Raw genomic sequence first — 24614 nt, 5'->3', positions numbered from 1 at the left:
TAAGAAATAGCTGAAATAAAAGGTATTTTTGCTTTTGGCATAAATATTAAAATGTAAAAGAACGGACTGGTCTTGGTGGATTATGAGTAAGCATACACATGAAAATGTGTGATTAAAACAAAATCCCTGGGCTGGAGAGATAGTACAGCTGGTAGGGTGAAACTTCGGGTTCAATCCTTGACATCCCATACGTTCCCCCAAGCACTGCCAGGACTAATTCTAGAGTGCAGAGCCAGAAGTAACCCCTGGGTACTGCCAGGTGTTTCTCAAGCCCCCATCCCCTACCCCAATTTAAAAAATATCCAGTAGATTTTCCTTCAGTAGAATACTGATTTGATCACATTAATAAAGGAAAGGTTTTGGGGAAGATGGGACTGTGTTTTCTCAAGTGGCTGGGCAATGATCCAGTCCACAGAGGCATTAGCAAATCAAATTTACAAACTCCAGATTTCCACAGTAGTGTCAGGATATATTTAAGAAACAGACACGTTCTTGGTAGACAAGCATTTCAGACAGAATTCAAGTTTGTTTTATCCCCAAGCTTACTACTCATGTTATTACTCAAAAAAAATTAAGATTTTTATATTTAATGGTAATTGTTTTTTTCAGGGGCGGGGTGGGGTTGGGGGGAGGTAGTGGGGAGGTTTGGTATCTAGCAGTGCTCAGGAGCCCTCAAAGGTCAGCAATTAAACCCAGAACCTCACACAGTTAAGGCAAATTGTCTACTACTGAGCCATATCCCTGGCCCCCATTTAATAGAATTTTTAATTTTTATAATCACATTATCAAAGATATTTCGACTGCTAACATCTCAAAGTATTTATTAGCTTTACCATATTAGAAAGATAAAATAATGCAGCTGTTGGAAACCACATATGATCAAACCCCAGTTATGCTTTATATATATTTGGAGAATGGGGATTCTAATTACTTCTAAAAATGGAGGCCATGATTCTCTAAGTCATCAGAGTGATGTTCTAATTTTATAGTTTCATTGGTTCCTGATAGGCTATTATAACCGGGGCCAGCAATTTTTCTGTAAAAGCCCACACAGTAGGTATTTTAAACTTTGTGGGTCATCTGATCTTATCACAACTATTCAATTGCTATTGCAGAGCAAAAGTGGCTACAGATAACTTAAAAGATTTTATTTGAACCACTGAAATCTGGATTTCATACCATTTTCCCAGGTTACAAAACATTATTTGTTTTAAAAAAAAATTACATTCAAGCTCTAAAAAAACATTTTTAGTTCACAGGCCTTTCACAAAAACAGGTACTGGTTAGATCTGATCGATGGGTTACAAGTTGTCAACCCCTGTGTTAGAAGAATCAAAAACGAAACATAAGCGAAGTTTTACTGTTTTTTAAAAACAAAATATCTGAGACAACATCAGGACAACAAGAAGGATTATAGTGCTTATGACATCCTTTATTCAATTCACATAGAAAACCATGCAGTATTAATGTAAAATGTTCAGTGCACATTAGATAAACAAGTCATTAGCATACAAACCAGTTTTAAAGGCCTATGTAGGCATACCAAACATGTTTAGAATAACAGACTTTTCCAGAGCCTAAATTAAAAATTGTGCTTACCTCACCTATTCTCACCCCTTCTCAACATTCATGAACACTTTTTAAAATCCTACATAAAAGATATTCTATTAGCCAACTGAAACTTCGTTTTCTTAAGAAAACCAGTGCAAGCAAGAATGCTACCATGCATACAGAGCTTCACGAAGAACTGTAACATGCAAACAAAAACTTCATCACCTGAAAAAAATTTCCCTGGGATGTAAGCGGATCAAGGACTTGGCAATGAGTGCTTCTGTAGCTGTATATCTGGAATGATGAATCAAACAAGTATAGGCTCTGCTACACCAAACTCTTCCATGCCTTTTCCCCCAAGTTGGCTCCATTTCTGACTTTCAACATACACACACACAAAGATGAGAAATAAACACTACCTGACATAAAAACAAATATTTTCACACTGAAAATGCATTCTTTCAGACTAGCAGAACATTTTCACAAAAAGCAGACTAGCAGGACAACACAAAGTTAAAAGTGAAAACATATACATGAAAAACCTTTCTTAAAAGAAGTCAATGAATATTGGACTACAGTTAGAGTGCTATTTCTCTATTATGGCCTTATATAAAAGACCATAATTGAATATAAATAAAAAGAGGAAGGCAAAAGTTTCCATCCAAGGAAAAGCTTTAGAAAAACTCAAGTGTCTTATGTGCAGTGTGTATAAAACACAAAAAAGTTTAAGAAATCCAGGTCTGAAGACAACTGAGGCTTATTAACAGGCCATCGTATTAAACAGTTAAATCAAGGTCCAAGAAAACAAAATTGGCCCCAAACCACATACATAAAATATACATTGTAAATAATGAAACCCTTTCCCTACTTTTTCGGTTAAATAGATCCCCAAATAAAATCAGAAAGAACAAATTCCTCAAATGAACAAATGTATTATGGGCTTAGACTCATCTGCCCTTTTGACTCGACAAGACTTACTATATTGTCAACTCGAAATTCAAAATTGTAGAGAACTTTCATGAGGGGAAAAATAACTTTAATAACATATTCCTTTTAGGACATAAACTGAAATGGCACCTTTCTACTGAGTCAACTTTTAGTTGCTTTAGATGGGCTGGCATTGGAAAGGCTGCTCTGGATTTTTCTTTTTGTTGATTGATTCACATTTTTATTTCTCTTCTCAGGCACAAAGGAAGTGGACCAGGGAGACTGAAGATGGTTATGAAGACCATGCATCTCCGAGGACATCTTAAACAAAGATGACCCAAACCTCTGATCTTCAAATAGCCGATGTGAACTGCTTAACAAAACACCCTGGGAAAACTCAGTCTGAAACAAACAGCTTGGGGGTTTGATTTCGTTAGTTCCTGAGTTAGAACTGGGATGGAGTGAAAAATCTTCATTCATTTCCTGGTCAGATGGGGAGAGGAGGAAAAACGAAGTGGACTTCCATTCATTTCCATTTTCCAATTGATCAGCAGTTAGAGAACCTTTGGAAAGGTTTGACTTAGTTCTTTCTTCCAACTTATCTGGCTCCTCAAGAAACTCGCTGCTTTGAGATGACTTTGATAACCCATCCAAATCCACTGACTTAAAACCGTTATTACAAGGGCTCTTGCTATTGTCTGACTCTGACATCATTGAATCCAACTCAGAGATTTTGTCCAGGTAAGCCGCATCCATTGATGCTTCACTGGACGTTCTTGTCCGATTCATTTCAAAAGAGCGAATAGAATTCAACCTCTTGGACAAGCATGAGCCTGACTTTTCACTCAGTTTAGAGATTTCTCCAACAGAATTGGCTATTGTGTTTCCCTCTAAACTTTCAAAATCCAAGCTTTGGGCATAGCTTGTCGTACAACAGTCCCAAAAAGTCTTTGGGGAAGTAAAACACTCTGATTTCTTTTCATTTTCACTTCTGTCATCTTCGGAAGAATCTTTAGTACTAGCATTTGGAGAATCACAAAAATCATCAAACACCAGTTTTCTTAGGTGGTTGGAGTGCTTTTTGGAGCCTCCTGCTTTGCTCACAGCATTCTCTCTGTTTTCTGGAGTACTGAGTTGAAGGCAACTAAGGGACAAAGGAGTACAAGGAGCTGGAAGGTCATACAGCTCTTCATCTTTGTAGGGTTCACAGTCACTGGGCTTATTATTCCATTCCCTTTCCAAGTAAGTATCCATACTTGTGTCTGTCACATTCAACATTATCTCCACCTGTTTTTGGTAAAGGTCTTTGTTTGCAGAACAATTAGGTTCTGTTTTACTGGTGGTTTCTTGCCTGGCAGAACTGCTAGAAGGCTTCGTTAGGTGAGAACTTGAGGCGGATGAGCCAAGCTGCTTTCTGGCCCCATCACCTTGGTGATTTACTGCCAGATCCTCCTCACTGCCTTTGCTTCCTGTCCCTTCTGTGGAGAGTACTCTCTGGCAAATGGAACTCAGGGCTTCCTTCTCCTCACTGGAACTTTTTAGCTGTACAATTTGAGATTCCAGTTCTTCTATATACTTATCACTTCGTTCTAGGGCTTTCTTGAGGCGATTGGTTTCACGTTCATATTGTTCTACTTTGGACTGAAGAGCAGCAACTGTGAACCTTCCAAACCTGCAAAAAACAGAAGGAAAGTTGAAAATGACAGTCCAAGCTTCTTCCTTTCCCTCTGAAAGTCTGAGAGAAAATGGTCTCATTCCATTCTTCCACACAGCAGTGACACTTTACGACATTAAACAAAAACCAGGCCAGATGTTTTATGTTCAACATAGGGTTTCCCTGGGAGGAAATAAACATATGATAATAAAGTAAAAGATCTAATGGGATATTTTTGTGGTCAAACCAGACTAGTAGGAAAAAAATGCAGACACTTGCTAATGATTTCTCTTCAAAAGGCTAGATCTCTCACTCCAGCTCTTATATGCAGGAGGAGTTACCCCCTAAAACAATGGCAGAGATTTATGATAACATTTGAACAGTGGTCCACATCTTGAAATATTTACATTCAATCATTTTCCTATCGCACAGCAGTGTTTTACAATACATTTCTTATACAATGTCACCTTGTCAAATATAAAATGCCAATTTGAAATTCAGAAATCTTAGCAGTCTCAGCAGGGGTGGTTTTAAATACTTATTGGACCCTTTCAATTATAGCCACCCTTGATCTGAAACTTTTATTTGGCCTCTCTGAACACTGGGCTTTAATTCATTTCAGCTCTACTTATTTTTGGCATTTTACAACTGTGAGGGACATCAATCTCATTTTCTCCAACTTTGAAATACAAAGTCAGTGCTTATCGCTCCAATACATTATACATAAAAACATTTTCACATTTTCTGAAAAGGAACATTTTGGAGAGTAAATGGAAAAGATCACGTGTAAAATTCACTTCTTTCCATCAGGATTACCTGGATTTCTTTATTCTTTTAAGAAAGGATAGAGGCCAGAGACTTAGTACACATGTTAAGGTACACGCCCTACACAGTACAGATCCTGGGTTCAATCTTCAGGGCTGCATGCTGTCCCCCAGCACTGACAGGAATGATCCCTGAACAGAGCCAGGAGTTAACACAAAACACACCAAGTATGGTCCCAAAACCAACAAAAGAAAGGATACATAACTCAGAAATAGGGAACAATTTTGGGCATCTAGTATGGGGTAAAATATGTGGAGTGAGGAATACAAAGGCCAGTGAGACTATCTCAACTCTAAGAGACACAGACATCTATCTTAAATTCTATCTCAGACACCAAGGAAAATTCTTTCAGGAGACTGCCTTTTTATGAGCCATAACCATGTAAGGTTTTACATTCTGAGACCAAGAAAAGAACTTCTCTCCAAGACACATAGTGTTGCTGCTTGGCTTGTTTTAAAAAAAGAGTCCTTTCTTAATCCTTTTTTGGAGGACAACTATTGATCTACCTTAAACAACTTAAGGTTCCCTGGAGGCAGAGTATCGAGAATGCAAACTCTAAAATTTGTGTTTTAAAATTAATTAGGTTTATTTTTCTGATTATAAAAATATTTACAAATAGAAAATGTACTACTTAAAAAAAAAGGCAGAAGGAGCCAGCAGTCATATGTCTTACAGCCAACAATCATATGTTCTATGAATCCCATGAACTCCTTCCTAGGTTCTAGCTCAGGTCACTCTCCAGCTCACCCTACCATGATCCCTCCTCTTGTCACTCACGGAGAAAGAAACAGGGGAAAGGTAAATATTGATTCATAAAATCGCAGAGTTGGAAAGGACTTTCAAAGACACATCGCTGACTATTGATCCACTCACTGCAATTAACTGAACTCTCAGAAAAGAGCGTGCTCCCTACAACCTTTTTTAAAAAAACAAAAAACAACTGCAAACAAAAACAACAACTACAATATGTAGCTTTCGGAATTTAAGTTTCCCTAAATGAAGGAGTTCTCTCCCCCTCCCCCAACAGCTGTTCTGGGCCCCAGAACAGCAGGAGGGATGCCCTGCCTTCAACACCCCCCCATCCTCCTGCAAATAGTAACAAGGAAACAACAATTTTGAAGTGCATGCAACAACAAAAAAATATGTGTTTTTGATTATCATTATTCTGGCACGATCAAATACCCCCCAAAACTGTGGAGCATGTTTAATACAGTAACGAAGGTGACAGTTTTAAACTAGTTTGCCAAGATATTTTTATGGGGGGGAGGGGAAGGGGAGGAGGGAGGAATGGGCTACACCCTAAGGTGCCATTGCAGGCTCAGGCTCAGCATTTGGGAATGACTGGACAGAGGTAGTGCCTTAGTGCCTGGGATTGCAAGGCAGTGCCTGAGCCAACGAAAGAAACTCTCTCTCTCTCTGCCCCCCCCCCCCCCCCCCCGGCCCAAATCTGCTTTTAAGTGCAATTTTTACAATAAAGATATCCTCAGATGAAACCTCCAACAACTTAAAATCAAACATGACTAGATAATAGCTAAAGAATATCCTGGGGAACTCAGAGGCTTACCTAGGAAAGACCAGAAACAAATAAAGGAACATTTCCCAAAAGATGATACTTTAGAGTATCATTTAAAAATGCCACATTTGCCTCTATATATAACAATTGTATTTGTTTGTTTTTCAGAACACGACCAGCGATTCCCAGAATTTACTCCTACCTCTGTACTCAGAAATCACTCCTGGTGGCCTTGGGGAACCTTATATGGTGCTGGGGATCCAGGTCTGGTTCGGTGCAAGGCAAGCACCTCACCTGCTGCACTGGTCTCTGACTTCTCTGGCCCCAATAACTTCACTTTATGTGGTTTGTTTTTGGGTGACACCTGGTAGTAAGTCCACATCAGGACTTACTCCTAACTCCTTGCTCAGGAATCATTCCTGGAGGTCCTTGGGCACCAGAAATCAAAACTGAGTGCAAGGCAAGCATCCTACCCACTCTATTATTGCTCTAGCCCTACCCCCCATAATTAATTCTTTTTTAAGTTAACAAATGGTTTTGGATAAGTTAAAAAAAAAAAGGCAAATCCAATCATTTTTGTCTTGCTTCAGAGAAAAGTGGTTAGAAATAATGATGACTACTAACAGAGCATACACGAATAGGGGGATGAGCCAGCAGAAGTCACTGATGAAGCTGGCAGTTTCCTAAAAAGGTCACTGCGTTCAATTTCCAAAGTTCCACTTTAATACTTTCCAGTCTGCAACACTCTGAATGATCCATCCCATGCTAGTAAGGGAGTATGGGTGGCCAAACTAACAGAATAAAAAAAACTTGCAAGAGATCAATTGATGAATCAATCTATTTCATTTGTTTACTCTCCTCCTGCTGGAGCACAAGCTCCAAAATCAAGAATGTGGGGCTGGAGAGATAGTAAGATAGTACAGGGAGTAGGGTGTTTGCTTTGCACAGGGCTGACCTGGGTTCGATTCCCAGCATCCCATATGGTCCCCTGAGCACCGCCAGGAGTTATTCCTGAGTGCAGAGCCAGGAGTAACCCCTGTGAATTGCACCCCCCCCCAAAAAAAAAAGTAACAGGAATGTATGTCTGTTTTATATTTGGTAAGCAGCTTCCTGCATTTACCCAAGGCACACAGCAGTTCTCACTCAGTTCTTTCTTTTTTTTTTTCTTTTTGGGTCACACCCGGCGATGCTCAGGGGTTACTCCTGGCTCATGCACTCAGGAATTGCTCCTAGAGGTGCTCAGGGGACCATATGGGATGCTGGGAATCGAACCTGTGTCAGCCATGTTGGCTGCGTGCAAGGCAAACGCCCTACCCGCTGTGCTATCGCTCCAGCCCATTACTCAGTTATTTCTTGAACCAGTGTTATCCCTCTATCTGGACAGAGCCAACACTGCAGGAGAAGCTGAAGTTCATGGTAGTATCATGAGCCACTATATTACTAAACCGAACAATTTAACTGTTTGCTTTTTTTTTTTAACCTTAAGATACCTATATTAAATTTGGCTATTAACTAGATTATACAGAAATAACTATCAAGGAAGCATATGATGTTATATATTCATGAAAGGGGTCAACGGGGATAAAAGGTTATTTATCTTGGGGTTTTAAAACCCTCTTATTCCAGATATTTCACTAGTACCAGATATTTCCAGAGTGCAAACATTAAATGAATCAATGACAAGGCAAGCCAGAGGGATTTCTAACATCATTTACCATACTTCCTTTCCTGAGCAAATTTCAAAATGGAGTATTTTTTTATAAACATTCCATTAGAGACCAAAAGACTTTGATTTTCAAAGCAGCAGTGATGGCCAAGGGCTTCATTAAGCAGAGAAAACATCACAGAGAAGTTTGGGAGATACCACTGAGATCAGAAGCAGATTCCGTTAGAATCAAGGAGACTGAAGCGTTTTTGGGTGGGCAGCGTTAACTGATGTGTGCATTCTGGCTTTATGCATGATGACTAGCAACAGAGCACACGTGAGCAGGGGTACAGGCTATCAGGTGAAGTTGGCAGTTTCCTATAAAGGTCATTGATGACTTCAATTGTCCAGAATGACTTCAGGGGCCTCAGCTGCCATCCCAGCAAACTTGACCAAGGTGGTCAAACATTTCAAAGCTAGGACCTAGCAGTGGGATGCTTCCTGGGCTCAGTGATCCTGAGGTGGGTGGGGGGCCACCAGGGCCACTCCCGCAATGATGGGGGCAGGGGTATCTGATACCAGCAATCAAACTCAGGTCTGTGCGCATGCAAGACATACGACCCTAACCCATGAGCTGTTTCTCTGGCCCTGAATGGCCCTGAATGGTCATTTTTCAGATCTTACAAGATCTGAAACCTTGTACACAATCATCCTAAGATTGCCTAGTGGTATCTGAGAAAGCCAAACAAAGTGCCTCACTCTGGGTCACGCCCCATGGTGCTCAGGTGCTGCTCCTGGCTCTGTGTCCAGTGTCACTCTCATGTAGTGCCAGCATTCAAACCTGGGTCTGCCATATGCAATGCATGCTTTGCATGCACTCAACCCCCTGAGTTGGTTCTCTGGTCCTCAAAACAGGAAAGGAGGATAACTGAGTCACACCTGTTGTGCTCAGGAGACCATATGCGGGGTTGGGACCCACACTAGGATCAGCTGCATGCAAGACAAGCACCTTAACCACTGTACTATCTCACCAGCTCCATCAAAACAATTTTTTAAAGTACCTACTGGAGATTACCCTAAAGGGGTAAAAAACCCATTCGTTGAACAGATTTAATTAGAGCTGTATTATCTACACAGCTGTGGCTGCATTATCTCTTTATTCTCTTGTGGGAAAGTCACAAACTTCCCATTGTATAGATACGGTAAAATGTTTGTGTGCTTTATACTTCACTTCTCTTGAATGATTCATTCACTTTATTATTCTGATGATCTCTCCTTCCCTCCTGCTGCAGTTGCTGAGTTGTTCCAGTGACCAGTGACGGAACACACTCCTGGCTACTCGATATGTACAACTTCCTTAAGTGCTGAGGGAGGCTTGTACTACAGTTGAGGTGCTCATATGTCTGCTGGGGGTTACAGTCTGCACATATGCCTGCTGGGGGTTACACTCTGCACATATGCCTGCTGAGGGTTACACTCTGGAGTTGAGGCGTGCAGGCCATGTGTTGGTGCTCACTGGGGGTTGCTATGATGCTCACACACCATATACCTACCAGCAGTCACGCTACTTAGCCATGGCACACACATGTTTACTTTTTGGTTATGCTGGCTGTGTTCTGAGCTTACCCCTGGTGGTGATTGGGAAACCATTTATGGTGGTAGAAATCGATCCAGAGCCAGCCACCTGTAAGGCAAGTACCTGTAAGCCCTGTTGGTTTTATGGGGGAGAATGGGAGGGCACACATCATGTTTTTGTAACACTCACCAGGGGTTGCATCCACTTAGTTTTGTATTTGGGCCACCTGGTGCTCTGAGCTCAGCAATAACTCCTAGCAGAGTTCAAGGGACCAAATAAGGAGGTCACAGATTGAACTTGGGTCGGTTGCATGCAAGGCAAGGGCCTTAACCCCTGTACTAACTTTTTCATCGTGCTTGCACACATCAGCCTGCAGTGTCACTGGGACTTGCTTGTAGCAGCAGAGATCACAGAGAGCAGAAATGCCAGGATTATGTTCCACACATGTGGGATACCAGGGATTTGAACTCATGTTCCTAAGTCAGATAGTCTAGAACATGGCACCATTTCTCTGGGTCCAAAAGTTCACTTTTACTAAAGATCTATATAGTATCTCTTTTCAATAACTAAAACTAGTAGAGAACTATCTCCCAAAAGCAATACTTAAAAAATCAAGGTAGAGTATGTCTGGCAAGCTTTGAAATTAAAAACAAGAGTTAACACTAAGGGTTTTTCTTTAAACAATTTTAAAGGAAGTTTCTGTGTTGTTTTTCAGTACAGGGATCAAGTCCAGGATTTTATATCTGTAAGGTCTACCACCAAGCCACATCTGTGGCCTTTTTATTTTTTCTTTTTGGGTCACACCTGGCAATAAACAAGAATTACTCCTGGCTCTGCACTCAGGAATCATTCCTGGCGGTACTCAGGGGACCATATGGGATGCTGGGAATCGAACCCTGGTTGCCTACGTACAAGGCAAACCCCGTACCTGCTGTGCTATCACTCCAGCCCCACATCTGTGGCCCTTTTAAAGAAGCTTTTTGTGCCTGCACTTACTTTATTAAAATGATTGTACAGAACTGAAAATTATGGTGCGAAAATTCTTGTTAGGATACCCAGGAATTCTTATAGAATCATTCTGAATGTTGGGCAATGAGTAAGTATAATCATTATGTTAAAATATATAAAAATGAGAACTGATTCCCTTATATGGTCTCAAAAAATAAATGAAGAGCTAAAAACCATTGCCAATGAGGCGAGACTTTTTTTTTCCCTGGGAAATACATACCAAACTATTAGACAAATAACTGATATTTTAGTACCTCACAGAAATGCCCTAATTTTCTGCTGACGCCCTCTCCTGCCAAAATATCATCTTTGCTGGGTTGCATGACATCAATGGGGATCCAAATCTTTTAAATCTTTCATGGAAGGAAAGATCTTTAAGACAAGCTGTCTCATTACATGTCTAAGGCTCTTCCCAAAAGAATCTGAGCAACAGCTCAGCAGTAAAACGAGAACAGAACTAATGTTGGGTGAAAAATCCTACTTCAAAATAACTGGATTCTTATCACTTCACACATTTGTCACTATTTTTAAATCTAAGAGAGTGACACTCTAAAACAGTAGAAGAAACTGATTAAGCCACTCAGTAATTATTACTCCCAGGATAGTTACTGGACTAATATAGGCCAAGGAGCTAAGAGGAAGGAAACAAAGGCAGAAGAATTCATGCTTGTTCCCAAGCAGTTCATAATCTTCCCGACACCCTTAATGGCCAGTCATTAGCATGATTTGCAGGCTCCTGAAACATCTTATCAATACAATAAAGACAAATAGACAGAAATGGCAGGAAGTGTCCACCCCCAATTAGCTCAACATCCAGAGAAGGGCCCTTCAGGCAGTTGAGGGGCACAGCACACCAGCTGTCACAATCTGGCCCCAGGGTGTCGTAGGGCTCCCCGACAGTCTACAAGTTCCCCTTGCGGGAAAACCAAAGAGCACAGCAGAATCAGTCCCTGAATCAGACTGGGGTCAAATAGCAACAACCATGGCGTTTGTCTAAGAGAAACTGTGACAAACAAAAAAAGATCACAATAGGTCAAATAGAAAAACCAAGCAGGGCTGGCAACACTGGAGTGCTCGGGAAGAACCCCAAGGCTGCGGGACAACTTGTGTACCAGCGGGCAGTGAGCATCTTAGGAATGCTGACCTGTGACCTGGACAGACCATGCTCAAAGTTAATATGGAGACAAGATAGGACAGCAAAGCCAGATTCCAGAAGAAGCCACAAACAAGAAGTCTTGTCCTGAGCCAGGCAAACCCCGAGATCTCCTTTTCTTTTCTAGCTCCTAACCTCCACTACAATTTACAGAGGAAAAGTGCAGGAAATTCCTTTGTTCTCTACGTTAAGAGAAAAATACCAGGAAGTTCTGACTTCCTGTTCTCTTAAACTTTTACACAGGAAGTTTCAAGAAAGTTCAAAATCTTAATTTCTGGGTGGTTCTTACTGAATGGTGGTACAGGGGCAGGGCCCCTTCCCAATGTCAGGCCTCAGAGAAGGACCATGAACACACATTACTATGGACACATTTTATATAGATACACATCTACACGTACTTAAGAAAGTCGGAAGCAAAATCCAAGAAGGGGAAGGAGTGAAGGTGGCAAGAAAGCTAAACTGAAGACATACTAGCAGAGTCTTGCATATCATACAAGAAATTTGGGCTTTGCTTTGCAAGTATATGGGGGAAATCACGAAAGCTTAATTCCCTCTATAAAAACAGAAGAGTGAAATGATCCATTTTTTCCAAAAATTTAGGTCACAATAAAGCAAAGAGTAAGGAATGACAAGTGCTATGAGTAGAAAAGTCAGAAGGTAGTTGAAACAGGCTAAGCAAGAATTCATGCGGCTCTAACTGTGAAATGAGAAGATGGATTACAGAGGCACTGACAAGGTAGGGAAAGCTAGAATATATGGAACAGTTAGGTGTGGGATGAGGAGAAAGTATGGAGAAACTGGAAGAAATGGGTTTTTATCTAAGGCAGCCAGACAGCTGCAAGGCCATTAAGAAGAACAGGGACAAAGAAAGAGGATAAACTACTTTAGCACAGGACAGGGGTCGGGGCATTTAGACACACACACCTCTATCACTTTCTATGCTACATATTGTGCTAAGAACATAAAATCACTTTTTTTTAAATCACTTCGACATTATCTGAACCTTACATAGTTCAAAGAGTTTAGGTAGTTCTTCCAATGTTATTTATCTATTCTGTTAATTATACAACAAATATTTATCAGGTGCCTTCCAGGTGCTGTTTTTTGCAAGAGAAAGATATATGCAGCAAGGTTCTCAGCCCTGTGGAACTCCAGTTTTAGAATAGAGGAGACAGACAATAAACAGGTCAATTAATTAAATGAAGAAGATAATTTCAGACAGTGATAAGAGCAACGAAGACAATAACACTCTAACATTGGCTGAGCATGAATTATATGTTCTGTGGTTACAAGTGCATTTCAAGTTTTAACTTATTTCACTCTAAGATAGGCGCTTCTACTGGCTGCACACACAAGACAAAATATCTAAATATCCACCCCTAAATCAAAGGGTAAGTCAGTCAAGAGCCAGAGTACAGTCCCAGGAAGTCTGGGCTCCAGAGGCTATGTTCTTAATCACACACTAATACTGCTTACCACACCACAATTTTATTAGTGAAGTATAATTAGAATCTGGAAATGGAAGTTGCAAAGCAGAGACATTCTGTTTTAAATTGGATAATCGAGTAATGTCTCTCTGAATCTGAAGGCAGAAGGAGACAACCATGAAAAGATTTGGAAGTAGAAATTTCTAAGTGGAGGTACCAAGTTTGGCATGTTTCAGAACAGAAGTCTAGGAGAGCAAGAGCAGCACGAACAGGGGCAGTGAAAAAGGGACGAAGGGGAGCAAGCAGAGACTAGCTGGTGAAGTCGAAGTTAGCGGGGTTTCTATTGTAGGAATGGACTCCAGAGCTTTATATAGGGGATGTTAGTAATTTGATTCATACTTTATAAAGCGACAATGTGAGACTGGTTGTGTCTTCTTGCACACAGCTCTTTCACTGCTCAGGCAGCAATGGTTATCAGTGTTCATACCAAAAACACAACGGGTAAAGAAGATGGGGAGAGGTAGAGGCAAAGAAAATCCGGATTCAAGTAGTCTGTTCCACAGTTTTACCTTGTGAAGGTATAAAACAAACTGATGGAGGGGCTGGCAAGAGAGCCCAGTTGTTAGGGTAAAGCATGATTGCAAAGCATGCACAGTAACTTGGTTTTGAACCCTGACAAGGTCCCCAGGAGGTCCCCAGGACCCCTGGGACAGTTCTGAGGTCCCCACAGGAATTACCACACTGAATTGCTCAGCTAGTTGGTAAGTAGCCCCTGGGACTCCGGGGCAACTGGTTTGGGACTGCCTCCCAAAATAAATATATCAGTTAATTAAAAAGACCAATGAAACATGAATCTCTCATTTGGGAGAAAAGGCTAAGCTAAAGGCTCAGAGTTTATTTTGTAATCCCTGAAATCAATGTGGAGGGGCAGTCAAGAAACCGGGAGTGGATAGGACAACTTGAGAACACAAACACTGTGACAGGAAAGACCTTGGTTCCCAACCTATTTTTCCTTTTCTCCACACTTTTTCTATTCTGACAAGAGAAAATTCTACTCATTGTGCAGAAAATTATCTGGAATCTTTCTGACTGCAGAATGGGCTGCCCTGGATGTTGATAACTATTGGGCTTCCTGCGTAGTGAGAGAGCTATGTGTAGGGAGACACAACCAGATCACACAAAGACACAGTGACCAACACATGCAACATTCTGGAAAACAGATGGATGAGGAAGTCGCTGATCTAATTACAGCCCAGTCTGATATAAATGACCAATAGAATTTTGTCCATGGAACTCAGTATCCCACACTCTGAAGGTGAGTTTGTATCTGTAGACACAAAGAGCAGTCATGCTAAAGCTGCATAACTGGCACCATGGCAGAAGCCCTACCTCATGAAAAATGCAAAAAACTGAGGAAAGACATCTTCCAGAGTCTCAAGAAAGGAAATGGAGATTTCCAAATGCTTCACAAATGAGGTCTTCATTAAGGAACTCTTAACTTTATCATGGACAAATATTTCTTGGCACAGGAAAAAGAGGAAAGGCCAGGAGTATTTGGGAATATAAGAAAGGAAACACTGAAGTCTTCTTTTAAGAATCTTTCTATTCTTTTGCTTGTTTTTTGCTTTTGGGCTACACCTGGTGGTGCTCAGGGCTTACTCTTGGCTCTGAGCTCAGGCAGGCTCAGGGGACTATACGGGGTGCTGGGGATTAACCATGGGTTATTCAAGTGCAAGGCAAAATGCCCTACCTGCTGTACTATTTCTCCAACCCCTCGCTTTTTCCCACGTTTGTGTCTCACCTTGCTGGAGGTATGATATTCTAGGGGATGCACTCTAAATAGGACTCTGTGTTTTTCTGCTTAATAGCAGAGTTGCAGGCAGTCATGCCAACGAGCTAATGAAAGCAGAATGATGACCATCCTAACAGAGAGGCGGGAAAATAACACAGAGGACTCCTACTTTATATGAATGAGAACGAAGTTTGACAGTTACAATGTGGGGCTTCTACAGAGACCGGGCACCGCCCTAAAAGGAACTCTTGGTTCTCCCAATAGCACAAGCTGTCTTTTCTCACTCAGAGTGCCTTCTTTTTCATGGAAACCTCCAGTCTTTAGTCTCGGAGTCCCATCACTGCAATCCATTTGTCATTCTCAGAACTCTTATGTCTCTCCTTCTACTTAATATTTATTTACTACTTATTTGTTTCACATAAACTTGTCTTTTGCCTGCATTAGATTATGGGCTCTCTGGAGGCTGGTAAAAACAAAACAAACAAAACACAAAAAACAAAAACAAAAAAATCCAAACAAACAAATGAAACACCCAAAAACCCAGAGCCTCATATACATGGAGCACACATTCTGCCATTTGCCCCCCAAAATGGCTCCAGACGATTCTTTTGTTACTAACTAATACCAAAACAAGACTGACTGCATTTGGTTATGTCGCAGTTCTCTTTTGTGGTCAAGCAGGCCTCCCCTTCCCATTTTGTCAATAATCTATGAAGAAACCTAGTCTGTTTTCTGTTAGTTTTCTCACTCAGGTGCTATGTTTTTTCAAAATCATTTAGCATAGAATATATAATATTAATACATATATAATAGGACACGTAACAGTAGTAGAATGTGAGACAGAACTCTACGAAATATAGTAAGCACAACAGTAAATACAACTACCAAGTTGCCTCAAACATAAGAAAGCATGAAATAATTATCATTATTAGCAATTACAAGTGCAAAGAAGAAAAAATACAAGATGATAAGAGAAATTAGTGGAAGGGAACCTATTTGCTTTAATGATCAAGAAGAGCTATCTTTTATTTTGTATAATTTAAAGTACCAGGTAATGCTCAGTATTTCTGGGTTGGCTGAGAGTTATCTTCAGTCCCGAAAACTGAAGGACATATCACCTTTTGAATTCTTAATATTAAATATGATTGTCTTAGGAGTTCATATTAGAAAAAATGGAAAGGGTACACAGAATTTCATCTTGATTTAAATCGTGCACACATAATTTACTTTTAAAGAAAAATAATTATCCAGGAAGTAGTTACAAAAAGTAAATGTTTTTCCTCACGTATTTTATATATTACATTGATGAATTTTTGACAAGGAATAGAACAAAAGTTTTTGATACCTAAAGAAACACATTTAATGGATTTCTCTTCAAAAGTGCTTTTCAGTTCAAGCTGAGAAAGGAAAAAGATACAGGTACTCTCTGATTGGATAAAATGAAGGGTAAAGGTAAAGGTAAAGGTAAAGGCCCTCCCGTTGATCGTCGATTTGCTCGAGCGGGCCCAGTAGCGTCTCCATTGGAGACTTTGTTGTTACTGTGTCCGGCATATCGAATACTCTTGGTAGCTTGCCGGGCTCTCCGAGAGGGGCGGAGGGGTAAAAAATCAGAAAAATTGCAGAGGAGACAAATGATCATCCAAATCTCCACTTTACAAAATTATTGTATGGCTTTTAAAATAGTATATAAGGGGCTGCAAAAACAAACAGATATTAAGGTGCTTGCCTTGCATGTGGTCAACCCTGGTTTGATTCCCAGCACATATGACGTGACTGCCAGTACCAACCCCCAGCCATAAACCAGGAACAGCATCCGTGCACTGCCAGACATGGTCCAAAACCTCCAAATAAAATACAATAGTATAAACTAGACTACTTTTATACAATGCTGCCTGTCAATGTTTAAAATGTTTAAACCCTCCTGGCTCCCAACAGATGTCGAATTTGGGAGCACCAGCATACATGCTTGAGTGTCTTGAAAAGATGTACCTTCTACTTTGAACTAACTTGGGGATCCTCCCCACAAGTCATATGCTAAAGCCCTAATCCTTGAAATAATTATATTTAGAGATGGAATCTTCAGGAAATACTAAATGTTCGAGCGGTTCAAGCTAGATATGGCCTTTATCTTGGTAAGATGCAAAAGGGAGAAGAGAGTTCCCTCTAATATATTAGCAAACACTGAAATTACGGCTGTCTGCAAACCAAAATGAGAGTCTGAGAGAGAAATGAAGACAGCCACCCCTCTTATCTGCGACTTCTAAACCTAGAGAACTAAGGCAAAATAACTATCTGACATGCAAGCCACCCTGTTTATAATATTTTCTTCTGGCAGCCCAACCTAACAAAGACCTTTCTGTTTTTCTCTCCAGTATCTAAAGTGCTCTTCTATGCCTGACTTATAGGATGTGTCTCCACGTCTTGGAGTTGCATTAAACTAAGATCATGTGTATATAAAAAAAAAAAAACATGTATTTTTGACACCTAAGTAAAAAACAGAAAAGCTATTCATCAAGACTCATCCTAAACCAAGGGATGAAATGGATTGAACAGTTTTTATTTGCTTGCATTAACTTTGAAACTCTTGAAATTTTCTTTTCAACACAAACAGGAGCTCTCCTAAGGTGAGTCAGATCGGAGTATTTTCAGCTGTGGTCAGCTTCTCTCTGAGTCCCACTAGGGTTTGGTGATGCAGAGTAAACAAGGCTATAAATCAAACACAATGCATTTAATACCTCAATGCATTGCAAATTGATCTGGAATAGGGTCAGTGGAAATCATTTTTTAAGTGAAACTGTTCCTTTCCCCCAAAGGGATGGAATGAAAGTTAAAAATGGCAACTCCTAAAGCTATATGGAATTCAGATGTGGGGCTTGGATGGTAGGGTACTAAGAGGCCAAGTTTCTCCAGTTGAGGTTCTCCATTTATTTATCAGGCAGGAGGCTCGGATATTTAAAAACACACATCCTGGTGGCTGGCATTAAGTCTAAAATCTGGTCGGCAACTTTTCAACAAATAAAAGCTACAAACAAAATAGCTTTAGTTCCATTCAGCATGCTGTGGGAAATGGCTAATGGACAAGCATTACTATGACGGGCAAGGCTAGTTGCCAATAAGTGAGAAGAGCAGAGACCCAAACAGCAACACTTCCTAAGCTGATTTCACTAATTGATCAAAGGAGAGCATTATCCAAAGTGAAAGAAAAACGAGGCTGGAGAGCACAGAGGAAGGAACTATTTTAAAAGTAAAAGCTATGCCTCTTTATTTGCTAGTTCTCTCTGTTCTGTGTAATTATGGTTTACTTTTACCATTTACTGATACCACACTTAGCTTTTCTGAAGGCAACATTATCTTCTTTTCAAATGTGAAGAAGCCAAGAGCTATTTTGGGAAGGATAAATTTCCTTTATTTGCTTATGCTTGCCTTGTATTTTTTTCTCCAACAAAAAGAAATTAAATATAATGGTTGGGTGGTAAGAATGCATTGGAATTCTGATATGCCATTCCTCAGAGAGGGGTGGGGACATACTCTTTTTTTTCCCCTAGAAAAAGAAAAATCTCAAGTGCAATATCCTATTTTTTCTCCACTTTCAACTCTTTGCACTCAGCTTTCTTATATTTTATAAACAAATTAATGGTAAAATGGACCAATACTGGCAATATCTTTTCAAACACAGAGAAATCTAGCACCTCATAAGGGAAGGCTACATTCAGTTAATGTGTAGTTCAAATCAGTCTGAATTTCAATAGATAGTGCCCTGTGTCCTATTTTAGGCTTCTTAACATAACAAATGGAGTAATGACATTTCCAGTCTTCAGTGTAATGAACAGAGTATGAATGCTGACCACTTGGATTAAAATCCTATTTCTATCATTTACTAGTAGTAGAGCTGAGACTAATCTCATTCCTCCATTTCCTCAACTGTAAATAGAGAATACTAATGGTTCTATTTCACAGCTTGTACATAGCAAAGAGAAAACACCATATAAACATTAACTATAACAATTATTTTAGAAAACTATTGAAAGGACATTTTTCTCTACCTATGACTTGTTAATGCCAATTAAATAGTTAAGAGTGACGTGTAAGCCAGTTCAATGGTCTTAGATCATCTGTGTCACCTTGTGTCACCAATTTTCTTGCTGATCCAATAAGGAAAAATAAATAAGAATGAAGTATGAAAACTTTCTCATTCAAATCCAATCCATTCAAGAATAAAAATTCTTTCTTCAAAATCAGTTTTAACTGATAATAAAATTTTACTAATAAATATACAATTAACTTTTCAAGGCATGGCAGTCTATTTATTTATTTATTTGCTTTTTGGGTCACACCTGGCAATGCACAGGGGTTACTCCTGGCTCTGCGCTCAGGAATTACCCCTGGCGGTGCTCAGGGGACCATATGGGATGCTGGGAATCGAACCCGGGTCGGCCGCGTGCAAGGCAAACGCCCTACCCGCTATGCTATTGCTCCAGCCCATGGCAGTCTATTTAAATCCATAGGTTCCAATGAAGAAAAGAATTAAATAAAAAATATATACTATCACAGCAGTTATTCCTAAAAATCAAGTATTGGTCTGTGAGCAAAATACATACTTCTGGGGTGATCTGTTATCAACTTCGGCCTTCAGTCGTAAATTCTCCCTCACCAGGCCACCATTTTCCAATTTCAATTTTTTATTTGCCTTAAAAAAGAGAGTAAAAAACAATTAAGCACAAGCAAACACAAAAATGCTTCATAAAAATTATGATGTGAGCTATCTGTAATTTTGGATTGACCAGAAAATGAGTACATGGTTTTCAGAAACCTACAGTCAACACTGGAAATGTCATGTGAAACTATGACCAACTACCAACCTTCTAAATCCACACTCCACTCCCTAAGCACTGTGCAAACCTCCTACCCAGGGAAATAAAAGAAGCTATCTATGTCATTGAGCTTAGGTCACCAAGGAACCATACTAAAGGCAAATATTGTCCTTTTCTTTTTTTTTGTTTTCCTTTTTCACATAACCGAAGTTACTCTAAGCATTATAATATCATCCTATTATATGCAATTATTTGCAAAACTAACACTGAGACTTCATTCTTAAACGAGATTTATTTGGAGTTACTATCTTAAAAATGGTTCTTTTTAATGTTAACAAATCTGTTTAAATTACTTGATTGCTTTCTTGGGGAAGAAAAGGAAAAGAAAAGAAAACTACCAGTGCACAAGTTCACAACTAAAACTCTCAAAACTGGGCCAATATTTTCTAATACAATGCATGATGTATCCTCTTTTGATTAAAAAGAAAAATCCTGTTTTTCTTTTGTGAACCATATGAAAAAATTTGCCTTAACAAAATATCGATTTCTAGAAAATCTAGAGCAGTTTTTCTCAAAGTGAACCACCCCGTTCCCCTCCCCGCCAGGGTGCTGTAACCATCCAGGAAAGTCCAACTGAGGGCAGCTTTCTCTTTGTTCCATGAAAGGACATAGATATGAGTGTGGGGAGAGGTGTGAATTTTTTTCTTTTCCTGAAAAGACCAAATAAGTTTGGAAATCTCTGATCTAGAAGCTCAATACTGGTTATGGAGAGCCTAAAAAGTGGTGTGCCTAAATTTCAGTATTGTAAAAAGTTATTTCCCATAAATTCCCTAGTCACTGCATATTTTTAAATTAAAACAATAAAATAAAAAGATGTCCTGGATTATAAAACACTCCTACTAACACAGCAAAGAGAAATTCTTTGATTAAAACATTAACAATGAATGGGTCACAAAAACTAGTGTCAACAAAAAGATTTCAACCAAGACTTCAAAACTGGATCTAAAAAAATCTATCTAGAGTTTACAACCAATTTCCAGAACTTCTGCTATGACTTGCCTATCCACAAATGCTCCAAGAGGATGTGAAGATAAGAAGATATGCTTTTAGGCACAAAGCCTAATGCTTTGAGTCATCCAGGTTTCTTTTGGGCTCTGAGCAGCTACTCATCTCTGTGGCTGCAAATCAACCAGGATTGTAGAGGGTTAATTCTTTAAGTGACTGATAAACACCATTACTGCCCCTCTGAAGATACATGGCAAGTCATTTACTTCCTCATACACACAGACAATGAATTAAACTCTCAAGCAATGCATGGCAAGAAGAGCACTTAGTGAATGCTTTTTGATGATGATACGCTTAAATTAGAAACTCATTTGACTTCTTCCCTCTCCTCTGGATGGCTATGTTTCAAGGTCTCTCGCCAGTCCTCTAGTAGTAGATTTTCAAGTTCAGAAGAAGTGGGTTAATTTAAGGTTACAAAGAGCAGAGTTATGACATTTGTTGTACTTAGAGTAATGACTATTTCTCCTAATTAACTTGACATTCTCATCATTCACTAGGTAAAGATCTCATAATGATTCAAACTCACCTAATACTAGAAACATCACAGAAAAAGTTGATTTTACTCATTGAACTAGTCCTTTATTCTGAATCATTTGTATGTGACATATAGTATGCTAATTTATATTTCAGAGTCAAGCTTTGTCTCTTCAGCCATACTTTTAAATTCACCTATTCCAGTTTATTCTTAATAGTAGCTAATATTAGTAGGCATCTAAAATGGGCTTATTTACCCCCCTCATCCCCCAGTTATTCTTAGAACTTATGATAATTTGAGAACGGAATCTAACATGAAGTCACCACAAGAGCAAAGAAACACTGTACTTTTGACACATGCACCTAGAGCACATTGATGAACCCAGAGTAATTTTCTTAGTGTCATGTTCTAAGATGCATTTATTATAATAATTTAAATCAAGGCTAGTAACTATAAAGGAGACCAATAGGACCTTGCCTGCTCGCTCAAGAGGCAGGACGTGAGACAGGAAATGACAGAATGATAAATGCTACATCCTCCTAGTTGTCTTTTCCATGTTGTTTTTCCTTAAACATACAACACGCTAATGTGGGCATCAATGAACACCCCAAAAAAGTCACATTTAACCTAGACATGTAACAAACCATGCAGTTATGCTTGTAGTTCATTTTTCCCCTTGAAATCTCCTTGTTCCCATTCTCTCTTCTTGGCTTTTCCTATAGGCAGATTGCACTGATTTCACATATTGATATGTCAATCAACTGGCTTTATTATACCAAGTTGTAGATACTTTCTGCTGCTTAACTGAAGATCTGAGGACCAGTTGTGGTGTATCTCTTTAAAATCCATTGTAGCTCACTAATGACTTCAGGAGGCAGGGTTTAGTAACTCAGCACAGTAGCTCATTTTGAAGGGAGAGCAGATGAATACTTTGGATTTGGACATCAAAGCCTCCACCATTTAGAACAATAGAACTCCACTGAAGATAAACCTGAAATCAAGCCAAAGGCTGGTCTTTGGCTAACAATTCTCCAGCAATACTTCATTGAAAACCGTGGGTCTATAGCACTTGATTCTACTACTGCATGGCATGACTCTCATCTCCTCTAGTAAACTACCAAACCCAGGATGATTCCCTTTTCACCAATGCATCATTTTGTTAGAACTGAAAAAAGTGAAGCAGCAGGCCAGCAAGAGAGTTCAGAGTCAGCCAAGCATACACAAGGTCTAGAGTTTGATCCTGTCAATCTATGTCTTGTCCTCCTCCTCCCATCCCTCACCACTAGCACCAATGGGTGTGACCATGGCAGTTTCTGAGCATCACTGGTGTTGGTTGCCCTGGTGGTCCTCAGTACCACTGGACCTAAGCAGTCACCCTAGAATCGTCAGCTCAGTTAGCAGACTGTCACTGGGACTGGTCTGCAGAATCCCTGAGCACTGCTTGAAATGACCACTCTCAAAAAAAATATTGCAACTCCTAAGTCATAGATTTTTTTTGGCATACAGCGTATGAAGTGGCTACTCACAACTCTCTTGAAACTAGTCATTAAGTATTAGCAATCTTTAAAATAAAAAAAAAAAAAAAACCAAGTGCCAGGGATATAGCTCAGCCAGAGCATATGCCTTGCAAAAGCTAGTCTCTGGGTTCCATTCCTGTGCACTGCAAAAAACAAACAAGTAAACAAACAAACAGGCAAATAAATGAGAGTTCCAGAAAATATATGTTCCAAACCCTCTGATAGGTAGGGAAATAGATATGTATTTGCTTTTATGTATATATGGTAGTTATTGACATAAGCTTTCAAAAAAGTTAAGGCAAACCACAAAGAGGGGAAATAGAAACGCAACCTTTAAAATGATGTCACTTCTAGAAGAAGATGCAAACTCATAGAGAAGCACTACAGAGCCTCCAATTATAGTCATAAATGGAACCACCTGATATTTCTTGGCAGCGAATGCCATTTAAAGAGAAGAAGTTTTCCTATTTCTTATAAATGCTCATCCAGGGATTTCTTTCCTCCCCCCACAAATCATCTAATGATGACTCAAGATAATATGTCTGGCTATTTATATGGCTAAAGGTACTTAAAACATTACAGAAATTTTAAATCAACCATAGCACAATTTTGAAAACAATTAACAACTTACCTCTTTTAATTTATCCACATCATCTTTCACCTTTTCATATATTTCATTAGCTGTTCTAAGTTTTTTCTTCCATTCTGCTACTGTTTCTGGGTCAATTTTACTTGGATTATCTGTAATTGGATTTTTGTCTTCATTTTGGTTGCCCTGCATCAATGTTAAAGGATCTAGAATTGTCTTGATCTGTTCCTCCAAGCTCAGGTTTTTACTCTTAAGCTCTTCTACTTCTTTCTGAAGACAATCTATTTCATCCTGAAAAAAACATTATATAACCAGTAAGTAGACAGACAAATACACATGCAAGCTAAACTTAGGTCAATGTGTTTGCTAATTTTATACTCAAAATTATATAGATTTACACATTCTGTAGGACAGTTACACATTATACATACTTTACAAAAGAGAATAGTTTAGTACCCAGAAAGTCACATAATGTTGAAATAATTAAAATACATTTTGACTGAAAACAGGACTTCCACTACTTTAATTTATATTCAATAATAATTTGTGGTTGAAAAAAGATAAAAATGTCATCCTCTGACCCTATTTAAGATCTTAGAAAGCAAAAAGAAATCACATGAATTCAACACGTAGATTTTAACTCAAGAAAAAAAAATTGAGATGTTTAAATGCTTTACTGAGGGAAATTAAAATGTAAGTGCTGATCAAGGCGAAATTTTACTTTTTATTCTATATTTGAAGAAGTAAAATATCACTTTCTCTCACTTTCCACATCAGAAAAAATACTTGTACATAATTTTTAAACTGTTCTACGTTCTAGTTCTTTAGTTACCGCCAGAACTATTCCACATGTTTTTTCCCATCTGGAACTGCTTATCAACATACTATCTATCACTATAATAATGGGTTAGAACTTTTTTCTGTGAAACTAATCATCTGTAATGAGTATTTCACCTTAAACTAAGATTGCTAGGAATGATGTTGTCAGAAACAATTCCAAGTAGCTTAGTATATCAGTGAGTTCCAAAGAATTAATCTTACTTGTACCTAAGTAGTAGGTAAGAATGTTTTAGATATATAAACAAA

General features: G+C 39.2%; 1 protein-coding gene across 1 annotated transcript in view; it reads right to left on the bottom strand.

Annotated features, from left to right (window-relative positions):
- Window positions 1-1455: 1455 nt before the first annotated feature.
- Window positions 1456-24614, bottom strand: part of OBI1 (ORC ubiquitin ligase 1) — a 41668-nt gene continuing 18509 nt past the window's right edge. The window contains exons 4-6 of the mRNA XM_056109659.1: window positions 23571-23819; window positions 19670-19758; window positions 1456-4150 (exon numbers count right to left, since the gene is read on the bottom strand). Of these exons, the coding sequence (XP_055965634.1) occupies window positions 2641-4150; window positions 19670-19758; window positions 23571-23819 (1848 nt within the window). The 3' untranslated portion in view covers window positions 1456-2640. The remainder of the gene's footprint in view (window positions 4151-19669; window positions 19759-23570; window positions 23820-24614) is intronic.

This window comes from Sorex fumeus, unplaced genomic scaffold (assembly GCF_029834395.1).
Source record: "Sorex fumeus unplaced genomic scaffold, SorFum_2.1 ptg000008l, whole genome shotgun sequence".
Classification (NCBI taxonomy): Eukaryota; Metazoa; Chordata; class Mammalia; order Eulipotyphla; family Soricidae; genus Sorex; species Sorex fumeus.
This window is presented reverse-complemented; position numbering and strand designations above follow the sequence as displayed.